Source organism: Varanus komodoensis, unplaced genomic scaffold (genome assembly GCF_004798865.1).
Source record: "Varanus komodoensis strain SLA01 unplaced genomic scaffold, ASM479886v1 scaffold1, whole genome shotgun sequence".
NCBI lineage: Eukaryota > Metazoa > Chordata > Lepidosauria > Squamata > Varanidae > Varanus > Varanus komodoensis.
Genome location: NW_025335268.1, coordinates 114,559,295 through 114,577,460, shown reverse-complemented (window position 1 = coordinate 114,577,460; position 18,166 = coordinate 114,559,295). Strand labels below are relative to the sequence as shown.

The following is an 18,166-nucleotide window of genomic DNA, read 5'->3' as shown; positions in this document are numbered from 1 at the left end:
GTTCTGTGTCGTGAAATTTTCCCAGTGTTAAAGCTTGACAGTAAGTCATTGCTTCTTAGCTATCAAACAACATTTTTTAGTAATTGGATACATTCACAACAACTGTGGTCACATTTGTGAACTATGGCTAAGCCAAAATTCTGGAAAATGTATTGTTTATGAACTGCAGATACAAGCACACTGCCCAATTTGTCTTCCTGGTTCCTCCCAGCAGTGGGAGTAGTTTAACAAACCAAGACTTCACCAGGAAGCAAAACTTAGCATTAAATCCTAATTAGGATTCCTGGTTTACTGCTCCACTAACAAGTCAGGATCTGAAGTTAGCATTTATAGTCCCATTCCAGGCATCTTTATGAGCTACAATCCAAGAGTAGGGCTTCAGACATATTACTAACCTTTTGCTTGCTTGTGAATTCAGTTTGTTAAATGCTCCTGGGATTCTTACTTAAGCCCACATAGTTGTTTTACTGCATAGATTATACCAACAAATACCACAATATGCTCTCTTCTGTTCTTTTTAAATGTGGTTATTCCTACTTTTATTGAATTTGGGGGTTTATATTAATAGAATTCAGATTATAATCAATTCTATTCAGTAATCTAATTAAAAATATGTTAAAACAAATAAATTGCATTTCAGTAACATCCAATAGATGAAGCTCTTTGGGAAGTTTACAACAATTTCATTTTCATTAATATTTACATTTTATTCTATTTCATATTTACAATGTATACATATTTTTCAAAACAGGAAATCATGGTTGGCTCCATGTTTCAAGCTGAAATTCCAGTTGGTATTTCTAAATACAAAGAAAATGAGAAAGGTAATTGCTATTAATACTGTGATAATTTTATCTAATTTGAACTATCAGGCATATTTGAGGTACATTTGGGAAGCAGTTAACCTCTACGGTTCAATTTACATAAGGTTTCATGCAGCAAAATACAGCAGTTCACAGAACATTGGAATATTTATCACATGAATTTCACAGGTAAATATAGTGGTTTAACTATGCAAATATGTTCAAGCATTATGGCCAGTTCATATTAGAACTCAATAATAGAGATTTTCTGTTGCTTAATGGAAAACTATTGTTTAGGAAATTGTATTTATATTGGTATCAGTGATGAACATTTATTTTGTTGCGCACAGGTTCTCATTAGTGCAGAGTGATAGAACATAGCTGCTTTTTACTAGGAACAAAACTTTCTACTGTGTTGCTCTCAGCCCAGTGTTCAAATTTATCAAGATCACCCTGGATCTTCATTCTGTCTTCTAGGGTCTTTGCTATTCCACCCAGTTTTGTATCATTTGCAAATTTGATTTTCTTTCCTTGTACTTCCTTATCTAAATCATTAATAAAGATGTTGAAGAACACTGGACCCAGGACTGAACCCTGTGGCACCCCACTAGTGACCTCCATCGACTTTGAGAAGGTGCCATTGATGAGCACTCTTTTTGTCCGATCTAGCAGCAATTTTGTATCCATCTAATAGTTTTTCCATCTAGTCTGCTTATCAGATTATGTCGAGTTTTCCCTTTGTCCATTTGGGAGGTTACCCAGTCAAAAAATGAGATTAAAGTACAGGATTTATTTTTGATAAATCAATGCTGGCTTCTGTTGTATATAAATATTTCATTTGCTGAAATTTTGTTTTTGTGGTGATGGAGATTTTCACAAATTCTAAGGAGAACTTGTTAGCGATTTCGCTGCAAATTTCTGTCTTTTGGAATCTTGGTACAGTCCACATTACAGAATGGAGCCAAAACTTAGTTGATTCTGTTTGGTTCCATTACCTTCCCAGCTTGATTTGTTACTCAGCTGGGTAATTAATATCTTCATCCTGGATCCATATTGTTTGTGGGTAGCTTTGAATACAAAATGGATTAATTGGAGCTCAGGTGTGATTTACCCATACTCTACTGATGTGTGTATTTGCTCTTCTATTAGCAAACTGATTTCTATGGAGTTGATACTTCTAGGCATGCTTGAATTAATTATGAATCCAAGCTAGATCCCAGGCTTGTATTCATAAAAAACGCTATCTTCACTTTATCATTATGCTGCTAAGTGTGAGATATACTTCAAAACATTTTTTTTATTAGCCTTCTACAGATCATGGTGGAGGAACTCATTTTATCAGTGTGGGCTGTTTTTCAAACTTTGAAATTCAACACTTAAGTATTTGTCAGTGACTTTGGCCTGAGAGAGAGAGAGATTCCCTTTCTTGTCTGTCAGCTACATGTAAAGTGTCTTTAAAAAACCTAGAAAACAAAAGGCATATTTTACTTGTGCCATTCAGTCATATTTATCAAAATCATCAGTTCTTCCTCATATATAGATTAGAAAATAGTTGCTAAACTTATACATTTCTATGTAAAATTATCACATTTGATAAAGCAATGTGTGAAGATATGTTTAGAATTATAGTTTATATTTACCTGGAAGTTTTAGTGAAATAATGTGAACATACACACACACATACACCGCCCCCACAATAGATAGGATGAGGTTGGTGTCTAAATTTTTCAGAATCTCTCTTTGCTAGAGAAATGTTTTAAGAAAGGAATATTGATTATTTTGGTTCAGGGACATTTCAGTTTGGCTATATGGTGAAAGGAAAACAGTTATTTCTTCAGATAATTTTAAGCTTAAGTGTTAGGTAATGTACAATTCATTTTCTAATTTTAGTGTATGAAAATGATGACCAACTGTTGTGGAATCCAGATTACCTGACTGAAGATAAAGTTATTGAATTCCTTAGTGAAGCTTCCAGACGAACAGGAGATGAGAGAGGAATAGATGCAATTCCTGAAGGATCACATATCAAAGACAATGAACAGGTATAATCAAACTCTTGGAGTTCTTAGTGACCATAAAATACCTTGTTTTTTACACTCTCTCAGCTTAGTTGAATTGCATAGATACCTTTAGTTATAGATTGTTACGCTCCCTAAAATCTGTTGAGGGGACCTTCCAGAGGAGTTTAAGGAGTTAGCAGTGGCACCTGCAGGGTATTTTGGGAATGTTCTTAACAGTTGAAATAAAGCATTGGATTCAACACATAATGTTTTGACAATCCTAAGGCTGCTAGATGTCATTTAGAAGAAAAATACAGAGCCAAATTTTAAGTGCCCTTGTACGCAGCACATTTCTTTTCATGCTGACTGCAGCTCCCAAGTGGTAAGTGTGACTTTGGAGCTGGTACAGGGCTGCGGGGAGGGGGAGGATTTCTGTGTCTGCCAAGGGAATTTGATGGTGCCTCAGCCCTCCTTCTCACAAGTAGGGCTAAAACACTAGATACCTGGAATTGGCCATTAAAGTGTTTTGTTGCATGAGGAAAGTGTGGAGGTGATCTTTGTCTCCATATTCTTCTCACTCGAAGCCTGTGAGTTCAGAAGGTTGTGTGCAGCCATGTTAGTGCCCTTAATATTAGGTTTGTGTGCGTGTGTGCGCTTCACTCTGCTATACCGTTTTGAAGCAACAGTTCAGAAGTTTGAGAAGATCCTACTCTAAATTTCTTTCATTCTAGGCTTTGTATGAATTGGTAAAGTGTCATTTTGACACAGAAGAGGCACTAAGAAGATTGCGATTTAATGTAAAAGCAGCCCGAGGTGTGTATATTTCATATTTTTAAATGTATTAAATATATTTAATACTACTGACAAGTATGAGTTTCAGTAGTATGCAAGCCATTTTTACATTAAGAACAAATTATCTGTTTTCATCTAATTTTGATGGGTCTTAAATCACCTGAATTTAATATTTGAAAGTCCCTTCATTTTCATACTTGCAAATTCTATAGGAGACACATTGGGTTAATGATTGCTTTTTCTGCTGCCCAATAGCAGAAGCTCCCTAGTAGCTATATTTGTTTTGGTATTCTCCTAAACTGGAAATACAGCAAAAAAAGAGAAAAACCCATCTCAGAATAGCAACTTAAGTGCAGTGTACCTTAAGCATACCCATGCAAACAAACATTTGATGCCCAGTTTCTCTGATCCTACTTTTCCTCCCATTTGAAGTAGAGATGGATAGGAGAACAACATGGACTGAACTCAAAAAGATCACATGGCTTATCTAGATCAAATATGATAGGGAAGGGGGAGAAGGCCTATCTGCACAGCCTAGAATAAAGGTAGGCAACCTGGTTCCCTCGAGATGTTTTGTGCTAAGGTCCCACAATCCCTGACCATAGGCCATTCTGGATAAATTTGTGGTTGAAAACATCTGGAGGGCACCATGTTATTTGCTTCTGGTGTACACATTTCTAAAGGGTCTTAGGATGCAATCCTAGCAATGCGGAAAATTGTAGGACTGTTTTCTGTCTAAGACATACATAGGATGTGTTGAGACTTCAGTTGTATTACTTGCATAGATACACGAACATTAAATTTAAAATTTCATTTTGATGAAAAAAAGAAAATAGTAACTACTGCTAGGTAGCATTTGAAGGTTCCTGATAGTAAATGGATTTTAGATAGTTTTTCATGGTCCCTGTGCATTATACATGAGCTCTGTGCCTGGGTAGAGGCTGTTGTCAGGAACATTTCGTAGCTGAGAGCATTTTGGCATGAACATCTCCTCTGGTTTGGCATTTGGTGTGTATATATAGGAACAGGAGTTCCCACCTGTTCCCCCAGTTCTTCTTTGACTGCATTCTCTGGTCCTTTGGGAAGTTCATTCTCTTACTTCATGAGCATTTTTCTTTACTGTTTTCTGAAACTGTACACTCGCTTTGCCTTTGACTTTATGTTCTACTATCTGTTTACCATAATTTCCACAAAAAATAATGATCAAAATTTTCTCATCTTTCTTTTGAACTTTCTCCATACCTGCCATTTCTCCCACTTTTTGAAAACATTATTCCTCTTACCTTTCTGATGGCATCTAAAACACCTTTTTGGAAATGTGTAAGGCATGTCAGCAGGCTCCTGCTGGACTGACAGCCATTCCCTTTGCTTGTCCTGCCTTGGTGAGGGGCGTATTTTTAGTCAGTGCCCTCTCTTTGAGGTCTTCATGGAGCAGGCCAGAAACCATAGGGTGGACTTCCTTTGGGTAGAGCTCTGGAACAAAGCACCCCAGGCAGTAAATGGCAACAACCACTGGAGCTAAGCTGCCCTTACACTTCTAAGGTTCCATCCTCACTTCAATCTATGCCTCCTGTGGCTACTGCTCTAACCATGGACCAAGTCCATGCTGCTGATACTGGGGAGATCTTTGAAGACCTCAAGGCAAAGAAGATGGTTAAAAAGCCAAGGAAGCAAATTTGGCAGAGTTGTTCTTTGTGGTCTCTGTGCACCACACATACAGGCTTCTGTACCTGCACAAAGCCTAGACCAGGAAAAAAAAGTTCGACAGTTTAGTGTGCCAGAGCGGGTGGGAGCCCCTGCCCTTCTGGTATCCATGTTTATAAGGGGAGGAACTCCTGCCCAGTATCTCAGTTCCTTTTCAACCATCATTGCGTCCATTGGGAATCCTTCACTCTCACTCAGCTTTTGCGAAGTACACTATTTTCTTCACTGCCTTCTACTTTTCACTACCTTCCCCCAGTATCTCTCTCTCAACTAAGTCCATTTTTCATTCTTATCCTAAAAAAAAAAGCCTTTATCTTTTTTTTTTTCTTACCCAATTTTCCTATCACCTGCCCTTCCTCTCTCTCTCTGCCAGTTCCCATCTTTGTAATGGCATCTGCAGCTTTTTGCAACTGTGCATCCTGCAAGACTAGGCTGCCAGCCACAAATGGTCACTCCTTGTGCCTCCTCTGTCTTGGTGAGGAGCACGAAGATGCGGAAAAGGTCCTTCAGAAATGCTCTAGCGAGCTTTGTCTGGAAGACTTTAAACTGATCCCTGGGGGGAGGGGGGTCAGGCCCTCCAGAAACTTGTCCACACTGGACAAGAGTGGGGAGAGGATCAGGGCTCTGGGACCAGGGTGTTAGAGGTAGTGCATGGGCTGACAGGACTCCTACGAGGAGAGGGCCAGTATCAGGGAAGATGGGAGGAAGCAGGAGGCTGAGGATTCCAAAGAAAGGAAGCTGTGGGAAGGAGTTGAGGTGCATGTACACCAATACTAGGAGCATGGAGAATAAGCAGGAAGAGCTTGAGGCTCTTCTGGGTAAAGGAGGGTATGACCTGGTGGGGATCACAGAAACTTGGTGAAATGAAAGGCAACACTGGAATATAAACATAAAGGGGTATTACCTGTTTAGAAAGGACAGGAAGAGAAAGAGGGGTGGGGGTGTAGCTTTATATGTCAGGGAAGGGGTAGGATGCAGTGAGATAGAATGCACCACAGATGGGAATCTGGTAGAGGCAGTCTGGGTGAAACTAAGGGGTTTTGACAGGGAGAAGGACCTGACAGTGGGGTTATGTTATCGCCCTCCAGGCCAACTTGAGACCCTGGATGATGTCCTGATAAATCAGATTCTAAGGATATCTTGGGGGAGGGACACAGTATTACTTGGGAGACACATTCAGTGGTGACAGCCAGGTCACGCCGCTTCCTAGACACTAGAGAGGGAGGGTTTTTCATGCAAAGGGTCCTAGAGGCAATGAAGGGGAAGACCATTCTTGACTTTGTTTTGACCAACAGGGAGGAGCTGATAGATGAGGTACAGATTAGGGAAGCTCTGGATGCAAGTGATCACTCCATCCTTTGCTTTGTGAACAGGGGACTGGGGATGTGCAGCAGGTCGAGCACTAGAAGCTGGGACTTCAAGAGGGCCAACTTTGGCCAACCGAAGACCAGACTGGGGAAAGTCTCCTTGGATAGGTTACTGCAAGGCAAAGGAGTTGAGGAGGAGTGGATGGCACTCAAAAGGGAGGTTTTGGAGGTGCAAGCCTTGATGATACCTCTAGTTAGTAAGGCGGGGAGGCGAAGGAGAGTGCCGCCATGGATGCGAAAGGAAGTGGTTAGAGGGATTAGACGAAAGAGGAACCTCTGTAGGAAATGAGTACTGGGGCATATAGACAACAAAAGGGTACAGTGGGGGGAGGAGGCCCGTTGCAGAAGGATTCTTCGCAAGGCTAAGGCTGATTGCGAGCTGAGACTTGTAAAGCATAGCAAGAGCAACAAAAAGGGCTTCTATCCACATGTAAATAGCAAGAGGAAAGGGAGACAGGTAGTGGGACTGCTTATTAAGGAGGAAGGGGATCTAGTGACTGATGCGAGGGAACAGGCAGAGATGCTAAATGACTTATTTTGCCTCTGTGTTCTCCCCAAAGCAGGACAGGGGAGATCCACTTGGGAGATTAGATTAGATTAGATTAGATTAGATTAGATTAGATTAGATTAGAGTCACCCGCTTAGAGGTCGAGGGGCTCCTCAGGGCACTGGCCATAAGAAAGGCGCTGGGCCCTGATGGGTTACTCCCGAGAGTACTTCGAGAGTTGGCAGGGGTTCTCTCATGCCCTCTGGCCTCCATTTTTGAGGCCATGTGGAGAAAGGGTGAAGTTCCAGAGGACTGGAGGGTGGCGTTAGTGGTCCCAATTTTCAAAAAGGGTAGTAGAAGGGAAATGGGGCATTACAAACCAGTTAACCTAATGTCCATTGTAGGGAAAACAATGGAAAGGCTTATAATAGCAAGAGATTTAGCGATGCAAGATAGGGAAGGGAGGCTGACAGCCACACAACACGGCTTCCGCAATAGCAGGTCCTGCCAGACAAACCTTATGGAATTCTATGACAAGGTTTCAAGGTGACAGAAGGGATGCAGTGGATGTGGTTTACCTGGATTTCAGCAAGACCTTTGACAAAGTGCTGCATGATATCCTGGTTGAGAAACTGAGGAGTTTTGGGACAGGCCAATGCACTGTCCAATGGATTAGGGCACGGTTGACTGACCGAGAGCAGAAGGTAACCATTAGTGGGGAATCATTGGGATGGAGGCCAGTGACAAGCGGGGTCCCCCCTTCCATCCCAGGTACCTGCAACCTTCTCCAACCTAGCCCACTCCAGAGCATGACTGCCCTCCGAGTACTTCAGGATCACCTTTGTAGACTGTGCTGTTTTTCTATGTGATATTGGACTGTACATTTCAGCTGGCATCAACCTCAGACTAGCACCAACACACTGATCCTGGTATTCTCTCTATCTATGCCTATTGCCTACATCCTGGACACTTGGTGTTGTAAAGGGTACGGTTTCATTTCCAGCCTGAATTGCATAGGGTTGACTTCCTACTTCCAAAGGGTGCAGTAGAGCAGGTCTTTTCTTTCCATTAAGGATTCTAATCTAGATATTTTGCAGTATGGAAGCAGGATGGAGGACTGCAACCAACCCTGGATCTGAGAGACATCAGTTCCTTCATCATACTATTTTGCTTGGTCACCTTAGGTCTGGTGTACAGAGACCACCAAGAAGAAAGGCAGTTGCTTGCTTATAACTGTCATTCTTTGAGTGGTCATTTGTTCATCTGCACAACCCACCTGTCCCCTCTTCTGTGTCATATTCTAAACTTTCCTTCCTGTTTCAAGATCAGGTCCAACTAAGGTCAAGGTCAGTCAAAATGATCCTCCCTTGGTCCTGAGGCCACAAAGGCTGTCTCAGGTGAACTGAGGGAACAGGCAATGACTCTTGCAGTGAAAAAATACAGTTGCTGCGTGAATGTCATCTATTATGTGCCCAAGTTGTCTCTTGCTGTGAAACATCTCTTGTGTAGCACTTGTGCAGTACAGTTAATGCAATTTATTATACAGTACATACTTATGTATTAATTGTTTTCATGTTTTAATTAATTTTTGGCATGTAATTGTGTTGTTTTACCTTAAATTATGCATATTTGATGTTTATCGAAATTGGTACTGTTCAGGGTCTGGGAACTGTCATTTTCCATCATTTCTAATGGGAAAAGTTGGTTCGGGAGTTCAAACAGCCTCCTGAAACAAATTAAATTTGAGGAATGAGGCACCACTGTACTTTAAAACATGCTTTAGAGACTCTGTCTAGATTAGTGGGTGGCATACAAGTTCAAAAATAACTAAAATATTAGAGTACTAGATAAAGTATCATCCTATTCTTTTGCTTTTTATGTATCATCCTGCACCCATTCTTTTTTATGCATGAATGGTGAAGAAGTCTGGGTAAAATATACATAGTTTCTCTTCAAATTTAATTTGGTTTCTTGTTAATATGCACATTATATTTCTTTTATTTAGAGGAGCTATCTGTCTGGACAGAGGAAGAATGTAGAAATTTTGAACAAGGGTTGAAAGCTTATGGAAAGGATTTTCATTTGATTCAAGCCAACAAGGTCAGTGAATTATGTAAAGATTAAAGCCAGAAGTGCAGAAAGATAGGTGCCTAACAACTAATACCCGGGTTATTTCAGGAGTGAAAAAACTGGTTTCTCCTTGTAACAGAAAGCTGCTGTGATGCAGAACTGGACTTGGAGATTGTGGTTCTAATCCCCAGCTGGCTATGAAGCTCATTTAGGTTTGGGACCAGTGATTGACTCTCAGCTTAATCTAGCTTGTAAGATTATTGTGAAGATAAAATGGAGGAGGATCATGTACACTGCCTTGGGCTCCTGTAAAAAGTAACATTAGCAGATATGTTCTGTTTTTTTTCTTGTGTAGCTGTCTAAGAACAGCTGTTAAACAAGGAATCATTATGTTTTAAGCTCTGTGCAGGTATTAACCACACAATGCTATAATAGAAAATAAAGTGAAAATGCCTACTGAGCCACATTTTTATTTATTTATACATGGATTTATAGGCCACCTATAATTGCCAAGTCCTTCCTAGGCGGCTTATTTTTGAGGGATAACTTCTATAGTAGGGAGTTCTTTCTGTTGGCATAGGCTTTGTTGCCAGGAACTGGTATTTTCCAGGGCATTTGAACAGCCTCCCAGGCACAATAGTTGCTTACATTCAGCTTTAAAATGCTATTTTAAGAGAAACTCATCAGCCATAATACAATTCATGAGCTCTAAAGCTGGCCACTACATCCCCCTACCCCTCCAATTATACCAAGCAAAAGTACTAGCTCAGCTACTGTATGGATCTCATTTGGGGCCTTTCCCGAATACCCAAGTACTACAACGTGTTCAATCAATATTTCTTACGGCAATACTGTGTGTTTCTAGGGATATCTCCAATGCAAAGATAAGATTAGAGACCGGTCAGCTCAAAATGGAAGCTAGGATCTGGGGGGCTATCCTTGTGCACTGGCTCAGATTGGTACACTTTCCAGTTGGCCTTGCTCCACTAATTCTGCAAGATGATTTCAAATCCAACTGGATCAAATTAATTGAGCAGAAAATAGCTCTCTTGGGCCTTCCCCTGTGGATTGTACTAAATAATGGGATTTGGACGTGCAATGGAAACCATCAAGCAGTGCATAGCAGACATTGAAAGACAAAGCAATCTCAACAGAGCCCTAGAATTCTATCTTAGCGAGGACTACAGACACATTGTAATAGCTGCACCCTATCTCAAACAATTGGAACTGCATAAACGCAAAAGGGCTTTTACCTTGGCCTGCCTTAACAGACTCCCCTGGACGGATGGTATAAAAAGATCCCCTGGTCAGAGCGCCTTTGCCCCTGTGCTATGGAACAGATAGAAACTGCAGAGCACGTCCTGTTGAGGTGCACATTCTATAGGGATATTTGTGCTGCACTCATTTCCCCACTAATGAATCGCTTCCAGGGCCGTACCGAACAACAACATATCTATATACTGCTGTCTGACACTAACCTAACAATAACATACAGTGTCGCTAAATTCTTTGTGACCACGATGGGTCACAAAGACAGCTCCTGAGGGAGTGTGGCCCTACCTAGTTGGACGAAAGGCAAAGTCTGGGAATGTCGTCTACTTAAGATGACTGAAATGAACTATGGTAGTAGTATATTGTGTCAAAGTAGTTATTAATCTGACTGGGGTTTCATGACAGATGGAGCTGGTCTTTGACTGTAATAAAGTATTTATCTATTTAGTAGAACATACTGTTTCGTTTTCTCTGTTTTTCAGCAAAAATTCATGATCTTCAAGATAACTGGGCAGTTTCCAAAGCAGCTCTTGCAGTAGCAGGAATGCTACTAGTATGAACTAGTATGACTATAATGCAATTATACTTTGCATTTCTGAATGGAGTGAGTCAGCAGAGCTCACAGAAGGCAGCTCCAATGATTTCTATTTGTTTATATTATGTTTGTATCCCACTTTTCTCCCATTGTGGAAGTCAAGGTGGTTGCTTGCAGTTCCCAGGTGGTCTGCTCTCCAAGCTCAGGCCAGTCCCAGACCTGTTTAGCTTCGACATGGTGGGTGCCTTCTGTACCTTCAGACCATGCTCTGGGGCCAAATTTTGTCCTAATCTAGAAGAACTAGTTTCAGCTAATTGCCAGGTTACTCTAAGAAGTGTTCATCTCTCATAACGATAGCAGCAATTCCCACTAGCACAGCCTAGCAGACTACCAGATTTGGATACTGCCCATTTTATGTTTATTGCCTCCAAACAGCAATGAAGTGCAGTCATTCACAGTCATGGAATTCTTTTTTTGCAGGTTTGATATGGTTTTGTACTGTTTTATGCCGAAGGGCTATGTAGAGGGCTATTTTCAATGACTGTTTCATATTCTAGCCCCATTACTTAAATAAGTGATTGTTTAGAAAGCAGAATATGTATTGGGATTACTCGTTTTCACAGGTACGAACAAGATCAGTTGGAGAATGTGTGGCATTTTATTACATGTGGAAAAAATCAGAACGATACGACTTCTTTGCTCAGCAGACACGATTTGGTAAAAAGAAGTACAACCTACATCCTGGTGTGACGTAAGCTGTTCTATTTTCATGCCATTTTTTATTGGATAGTACAAAAATCAGTGAAAATCTAGATGGTTTCCTGCTAAACAGAACTAGAAAATACATGTTTTCACTCTGCAGTTTGTTCCACTCTGCTGTACGAGTATATCCTTCTTACAGCTGCAGAAACTTTCACTTCTTTGTCCTATTAGTTACTTCTTTCTATTATTTTGAAGATTATATACATGACCTTTTCTCTGTTTTGACCCTTGCAACACTGTAAGTTAGGCTAGAGATGGCACCTTGCCCAAGGTGGCTGAAGGGGAATTTGAACCCAGGTTTCTCTGGTGTAAGTCCAGTGCTCTAAGCCCATGTTATCTTTTCTACCAAACTTGCATTGATTTGGGTCTTTTTACTGCTTTTTTGGTTATGGAGCCCATAAAGAAGTGAATGTATGCTATCTGGAAGTGATGTAGTACTCAGTGATGACATACCAAACTAAGGGAGTCAGAGAACCATGCAAAAGTGTATACAGTTAGTAGAAAACATACTCAAAAACATTTTAATCTTTTATTTTTATTAATTTTTCTTAAATTGCTATGAGCAAACACTAAGAAGCAACAAAGAAAACCAAAGCACAAAGTAAATGAAATAAAAGTAGCATGAAATAAGTAGCACAATAAAAAGCATGGAAAAATAAAAAGTGGTTTGCTTGGTTCTAGAAATAGAACAGTGTAAGATTCAGGCAAGACTTTCAGGATATTGTTAATAAAATATGTCCTGGTATTTAGTAGTATCATTATCGAATAAATATGGGTAAATATCAGGTTTTTTTACATAGTGTGATGTATGGCCCTTTGATCAGCAGATGTAATCTTAACATTTCATGTTAAATGTTTTTTTGTTGCTCAAAATGTGCCCTTTCCACCAAGGCATACCTTACAGGAATTATTCTGTAGAGCAGAGATAAGTAACCTGATGACATCCAACCATTTTGGACTGCAGTTCCCATAAGCCCTAGCCAGCATGACCAATGGGAGGACAGTATTGTAGTCTAAAACATCTGGGTGGTGCCATGTTGCCTACCCCTGTTCTAGAGTGCTAGAAAAAGTGCTAAAAAATCAAGATTGTAAATCATAGAAGTTTGTATTCTATATTCCAAGGAAAGTATCAGGGTCTTTGAAATCGGCTGTATCATTTTAAAATACAGTTTGATTACACGTGACTTAAAAAGTCCCCCTGGTGTTACAGAAGCATGCTTATCATTAATACATGAATCTACTTACGAGTGTATCCATTCTGAAGGCTAAATATTTTCTTTGTGTTCAGGGATTACATGGATCGTCTCTTAGATGAAAGTGAAAGTGCTGCCTCCAGCCGAGCACCCTCCCCTCCCCCTACAATGTCGAACAGCAGCACCAGCCATTCAGAAAGAGAGGACAGTGCAACCAGCAACAGTAATCAAAATGGTACGGAAAATGTTGATGTGTCTTGCGTGCAGGAATCCTCACCAGTTCTTTAAACTTAAAATTCTCTAAACTCAGCCAGTATTCAACAAAAGTTTGTACCATAGTCAATTCATTAATTTTTAAAGTGCTGTAAGATTTATTTCTTTGTAATTAAATATTTTAAAAATCTCCCTGCAGTGACTCATGGGACACTTACGGTGTGCGTACATTTATACAAAGCTGGTGGGAGTGACTTTAATTTTTAAACCACTTTTTCAAACCCAAAGGATTTGGTAGTTATGAAATATTGCATTAATCACTGAATAGGCCTTGAGCTAGATGCTTGCACACACATTCATATGGTCTAATGGTGGAAGTTCATTTGGGAAACCATATTGACCAAGATGCAATTTCATAGCCTATGCATTAAGACTTCTGTTATGCCTATCAGTGGTTTGAAGCTTATTCTAGTATCTTTCTTTAAGGATAACCCTTCTAGTTCACATTATTTTTCTGTTTTCCTCATAACGCAGGTTTATCCACTAATGGGCCAGGTGAATTATCAAGTAGAGAAGAAGCAAAAATTGAAGGGTTGCATCTAAATGGACCAACTGGCAAAAAAAATCCTCTTGTGGATTTAGATACTAATGGATATGAAACTGAAAACCTTTCCAATCATTCTAAATCTGTTCTTTCAAATGCAAGGAGTGAAAATGATTTTGAAGAAAAAAATGAAAGGCCTGTGAAAAGGAGACGAGTCAACAGTAATGAAAAGGAATGTCCAGGTTCCTCAGAGATTTTCCAGGAAGCAGTGGCCCTGGGAAAAATTGAAGGAAAGGAGAGTATGGATGACTGAATGTTTGGTTTTACTCCTTGAAATGATTTTTAGGGTGTCTGAAATTTTCAGGGTTGATAGGTTACCTTTACAAATTCAAATCCCTTAACATAACTTATTTAGATTTTCAAATACATTTTGGTTGCTTTGTAAATCTGACCAAAGTTATAATATAATTTTTTTAAAACCTGAAATGCAGATATGATAGATGGGAGAATGTTCTGTTGAACAGTGCTGCTTCCTGTTTAGCCAGTCAATAAAAACATGTTATACAGGCAGTTCTCTGCAAATTATTCCAGAGCACTGAACTACTGTACAAAATATACTGTGGAAAATAGCTTGTTCTAGTTCCTTAAGATGAGATACTAAAACATAAAGCAGAATTGACAAGAGAGAGATCTTTTAGTCCACTGGAAGCAAAGCAGTGTTGGACAATTAAAGAATGCCTGTAGAGCCTGAAAGTTGTATGTTAGAGAATATTTTTATATATATTTATAAATTATCTATCTATCTATATATAGAAATATTTTAAGATAAACCAAGTCAGGTTTGTACATGTAAAATTGTTGACATCAGTGATGTCTTTCTATATTATCTGGATATAAAAATACTTTCTGTATTTTTCCAGATTCTTTGTAGCCTTTGAAAGATTTTTACTTAAGTCATGATTGAACTGTCATTTCTAAAACCAGTATGTAATTTTCCTAATTTGTACAGCATAGTAAACTTTTGAGAGAGTTGATCTTCTAAGGAGTCTGTCAGCTTCATTTTATTTGGCTAAAGCTTTTTTTTATTAAAAAGGTCACTCAGAGAGCAGTACAAATTTTACATATTTAAATTTCACACCCTATTATGAATATCAGAATTTTCAACCTATGTTGGGACAAATGGTGACTTACTTTTTTTGTTTTTAGCAAGACACTATGATTGCACAACTGTTCCTACTTTTGTAATCATTTTTCAGAATTATTTTTATGAGGCAGAACCTGAACATCAGCTAAATGCTTTAAAATTACTAAGTATTTTTAGCTGAGGTCAGATATTACATTATTCATCCATTTACTTTTACATTTCAGTGAGCAAAGTAGAATTTGGAAGTAAGTCAAATAATTCTGGCTGCCTTGATGAGAAACAAATGCACAGCTCGTATTTGGGGCCTGATCTTGCATCCAAGAAAACCACTTGGATTCACGCTGCTGCTGCTTCTCAGGAAGCAGAAGAGATTTTGTGAAAAGCTATTATTACATATGTATGTTTATGTCTATGAATATGCACATGTATGAGGTACCGTAAGGGCTTTTTACTTTAACAAATACTTTGCTAGAAATAAACTTTTGACATTGTAGTGGAAACAGACCCAGTAACCTGGGTTCCTGTCTATGAAAGGATTTGGATTATGGCCATCATGAAGGTTTACAGTGTCAGTACCTTACTGCCATGTAATATAGAGAAGTAGGCTATCTGTACAGGAGATTTTACAGTCAACCTGTCCTGAGGCTTGCTTGAAAATTACCAGAAGTTGGGTTGGTTACTGGTCATGACTAAATGTCCAGTGGCTTTGAGGTCATCCACACACTTTTATAGTAGACATCACTGAAGTTACTTAAAGGCACAGTCCTGTGTGTGTGTAGACAGAAAAGGGCCTACAACTCTCAGCATGGACTCCTGGCATATGTAGGCCTTTTTTCTTCCTAATTTGCAGTAGGATTGTGCCCTTTATTTAGCCTTCTGCTTTCTCCTGAAATGTTGTGGCTGAATTTTGTTTTAACACTATAGAGCCAACAACTAGTCTTCAGCTCAATAGTAGTGCATCTTGATAGGCATAATCTGCAGATGTGTAAATGAAATCCTTAATCTTGTAAACTTTATTGCTTTAGGAAGGTCCCATGACTGATAAATTCATTTTGTTAATATGGGAATCCAAAGTTTTTATAGCCTCGTATCAAAGATTGTCTTTAGAGAGCATTTCAGAGCAAAGCAGTGCAATGCTTTTAGAAATCTTACTGCAATTCTGAAGACTTATTTTTCTGTTCTTTGTATATTTTGCAGCTGAAAATGTTTGCGAAAACAGTTCATAGGAAAGTTTATAAATATATTGTTCTCAGGCTTGTAAGTAAAATATAGCACTGTATAACATTTGCAGACATTTTACTTTGGTCCTCAAATTTTACTTTAATTGTATGCCTAAGAAAAGTCCTGACATTCCGTAATCAGTATGTAATGCTCAGCTGTTCTTAAGTATTTAATTGTAATATGCATTTTGTTTATGCAGGTGTTTATTCAATATTTTATTCATGTTCTTTACAATGCAGCCACTATAACTTGATAAGACATTGCACTAGTAGTACTATTTAAAATTCTAGTAATATAGTAACCTGTTCAAGAATCTTTCAGTGCGGTTTTGAGAAGATGAAAACTTCTTTCTTCCAAAATTGGATTGAAAAATCAGTGCAGTTTGTGTATTGTAATTGTAATGTATATTTTTAAGCACTATTGTGTTCTGATCCATGAAGTGCATTGTGTGCAGTCTGAATCAAACCTTCAATTCAACAGGTCTGACTGTTGGCTTTATAAAAGGATTTAAAGTGATATTTTGAAAGAAATCTAAGAATTTGCAAATTAGTTTTTATAAATTTTTCACATAGTACTTTTGCACTGTTGTAAATCCCTGTGTTCCTGCCCTAGCTCCCTGTCTGCAATTCTGAAAAAGCTTATTAAAGTATTTTTTTAAATATATTGCTTACATAAATACAACTGTTGAATATTTTAAGAGTGAAGTTTCTGTTTCTTTCAGGGATATCTTAACAAAAATTCTGGAATAATTGGACTACTCAGTAGTAGTTTTAGCAAGACCTTGCACTTGGAATATAAAAATATCACATTTGATATGTAATTGAAGTTTAAACCTGAATTTTGTTCATAAAAATCCAGGTACAGAGAGTAATTGAAACAGCTAGGCTAGGGATAAGGTGAGATTTATCTGAGCTTATTGTGCTAGATCCCTGCTATACCCAAAGAAGATATTTTCAATTTGAAAATAAATGAGAATGCTACCTAGCAAGATTTCTAAATGACAAGAAGGTGACTCAGAAGCTAACTTGTATTAGCAAACAGAGCACATCAGAAGAGACATAAAGTATTTGAGCTGAGAATCTATGTAAGAAAGATTTTTTCCAGTGAGGATATAGGTAACTTCATTTACATAGTAATTTCTAAGCTTACAGAAGAACATAAAGACCAATTAGATGCTGTAATAAGCAAAGTTCAGAAATAGCTATTAGAATGTATAGATAATAGGACTTTTTCAAGTCTTTAGAGAATTGATGTTTTCTAGATTAATTTTAACTAATCAAGTATTACTGTAAAATAGAATCCCCAAGTTTTGAATAAAAATTCAGAGTACTAAAACATGGAAGAAACTAGAAAAGCCTGAATCATGTAGATGTATATCCCACAGAGCTGACAAGATTATTGTAGCAATACTGATCAGAGTTAAGGCTCTACAAAGCTTTAAGCAATGATCAAACAGGACATATAAACAAGATGGAAATTGTTACAGAATTTCACATATTGACCAATTTTCTGCTGGCACAAAGCAAAAACAACCTATGTTTCTGTATTTTGTAGATGTAGAAAAATATATTTTAAAGCATGGAAATTTCATTAAAAATCAAAGGAAATGTGGCTACAAATCATGTATTGGGTAAATAAACAGGCTAATAGGACACCACGTTTTTCTGAGATCCTGATTAACAGCACTTTCTGTCCTGTAGTAGGATTACAGCATGGAGCTAAAGATATTGTTTGTCACAGTTACTCTAATACATATATCAAAATTATGGCATAAAAGAATAGTAAAGTCAGAATTAATGTTAGGGAATGTTAATCTAAAAACTAATTTTTTAATGTACACAGATGATATTGTACTTTCCATTCAATATTCTATGATGGTAGTGATAACCTTTAATGAATTATAAGCATTTAGTAAAATATCTGGTTATAAAGGCACAGGAAAATTAGAAATCTTATCTGTGATCATAGATTAACAGAAGAAGTGGAATCATTAATTGGTTTAATATATCAATCAGATATCTTGGTATATCCCATTCATACATAAAGTTAATAGAAGACA

The 18,166-nt window shown here is 38.3% G+C and overlaps 1 protein-coding gene across 2 annotated transcripts in view; it reads left to right on the top strand.

Annotated features, from left to right (window-relative positions):
* Nucleotides 1-16,806, top strand: part of MIER1 (MIER1 transcriptional regulator) — a 61,233-nt gene extending 44,427 nt beyond the window's left edge. For both annotated transcript variants that reach the window (XM_044440991.1, XM_044440994.1), the window contains 7 exons: nt 752-824; nt 2,694-2,845; nt 3,535-3,616; nt 9,159-9,253; nt 11,654-11,781; nt 13,081-13,220; nt 13,733-16,806. In XM_044440991.1, the coding sequence (XP_044296926.1) occupies nt 752-824; nt 2,694-2,845; nt 3,535-3,616; nt 9,159-9,253; nt 11,654-11,781; nt 13,081-13,220; nt 13,733-14,055 (993 nt within the window). In that variant the 3' untranslated portion in view covers nt 14,056-16,806. The remainder of the gene's footprint in view (nt 1-751; nt 825-2,693; nt 2,846-3,534; nt 3,617-9,158; nt 9,254-11,653; nt 11,782-13,080; nt 13,221-13,732) is intronic.
* Nucleotides 16,807-18,166: the final 1,360 nt, after the last annotated feature.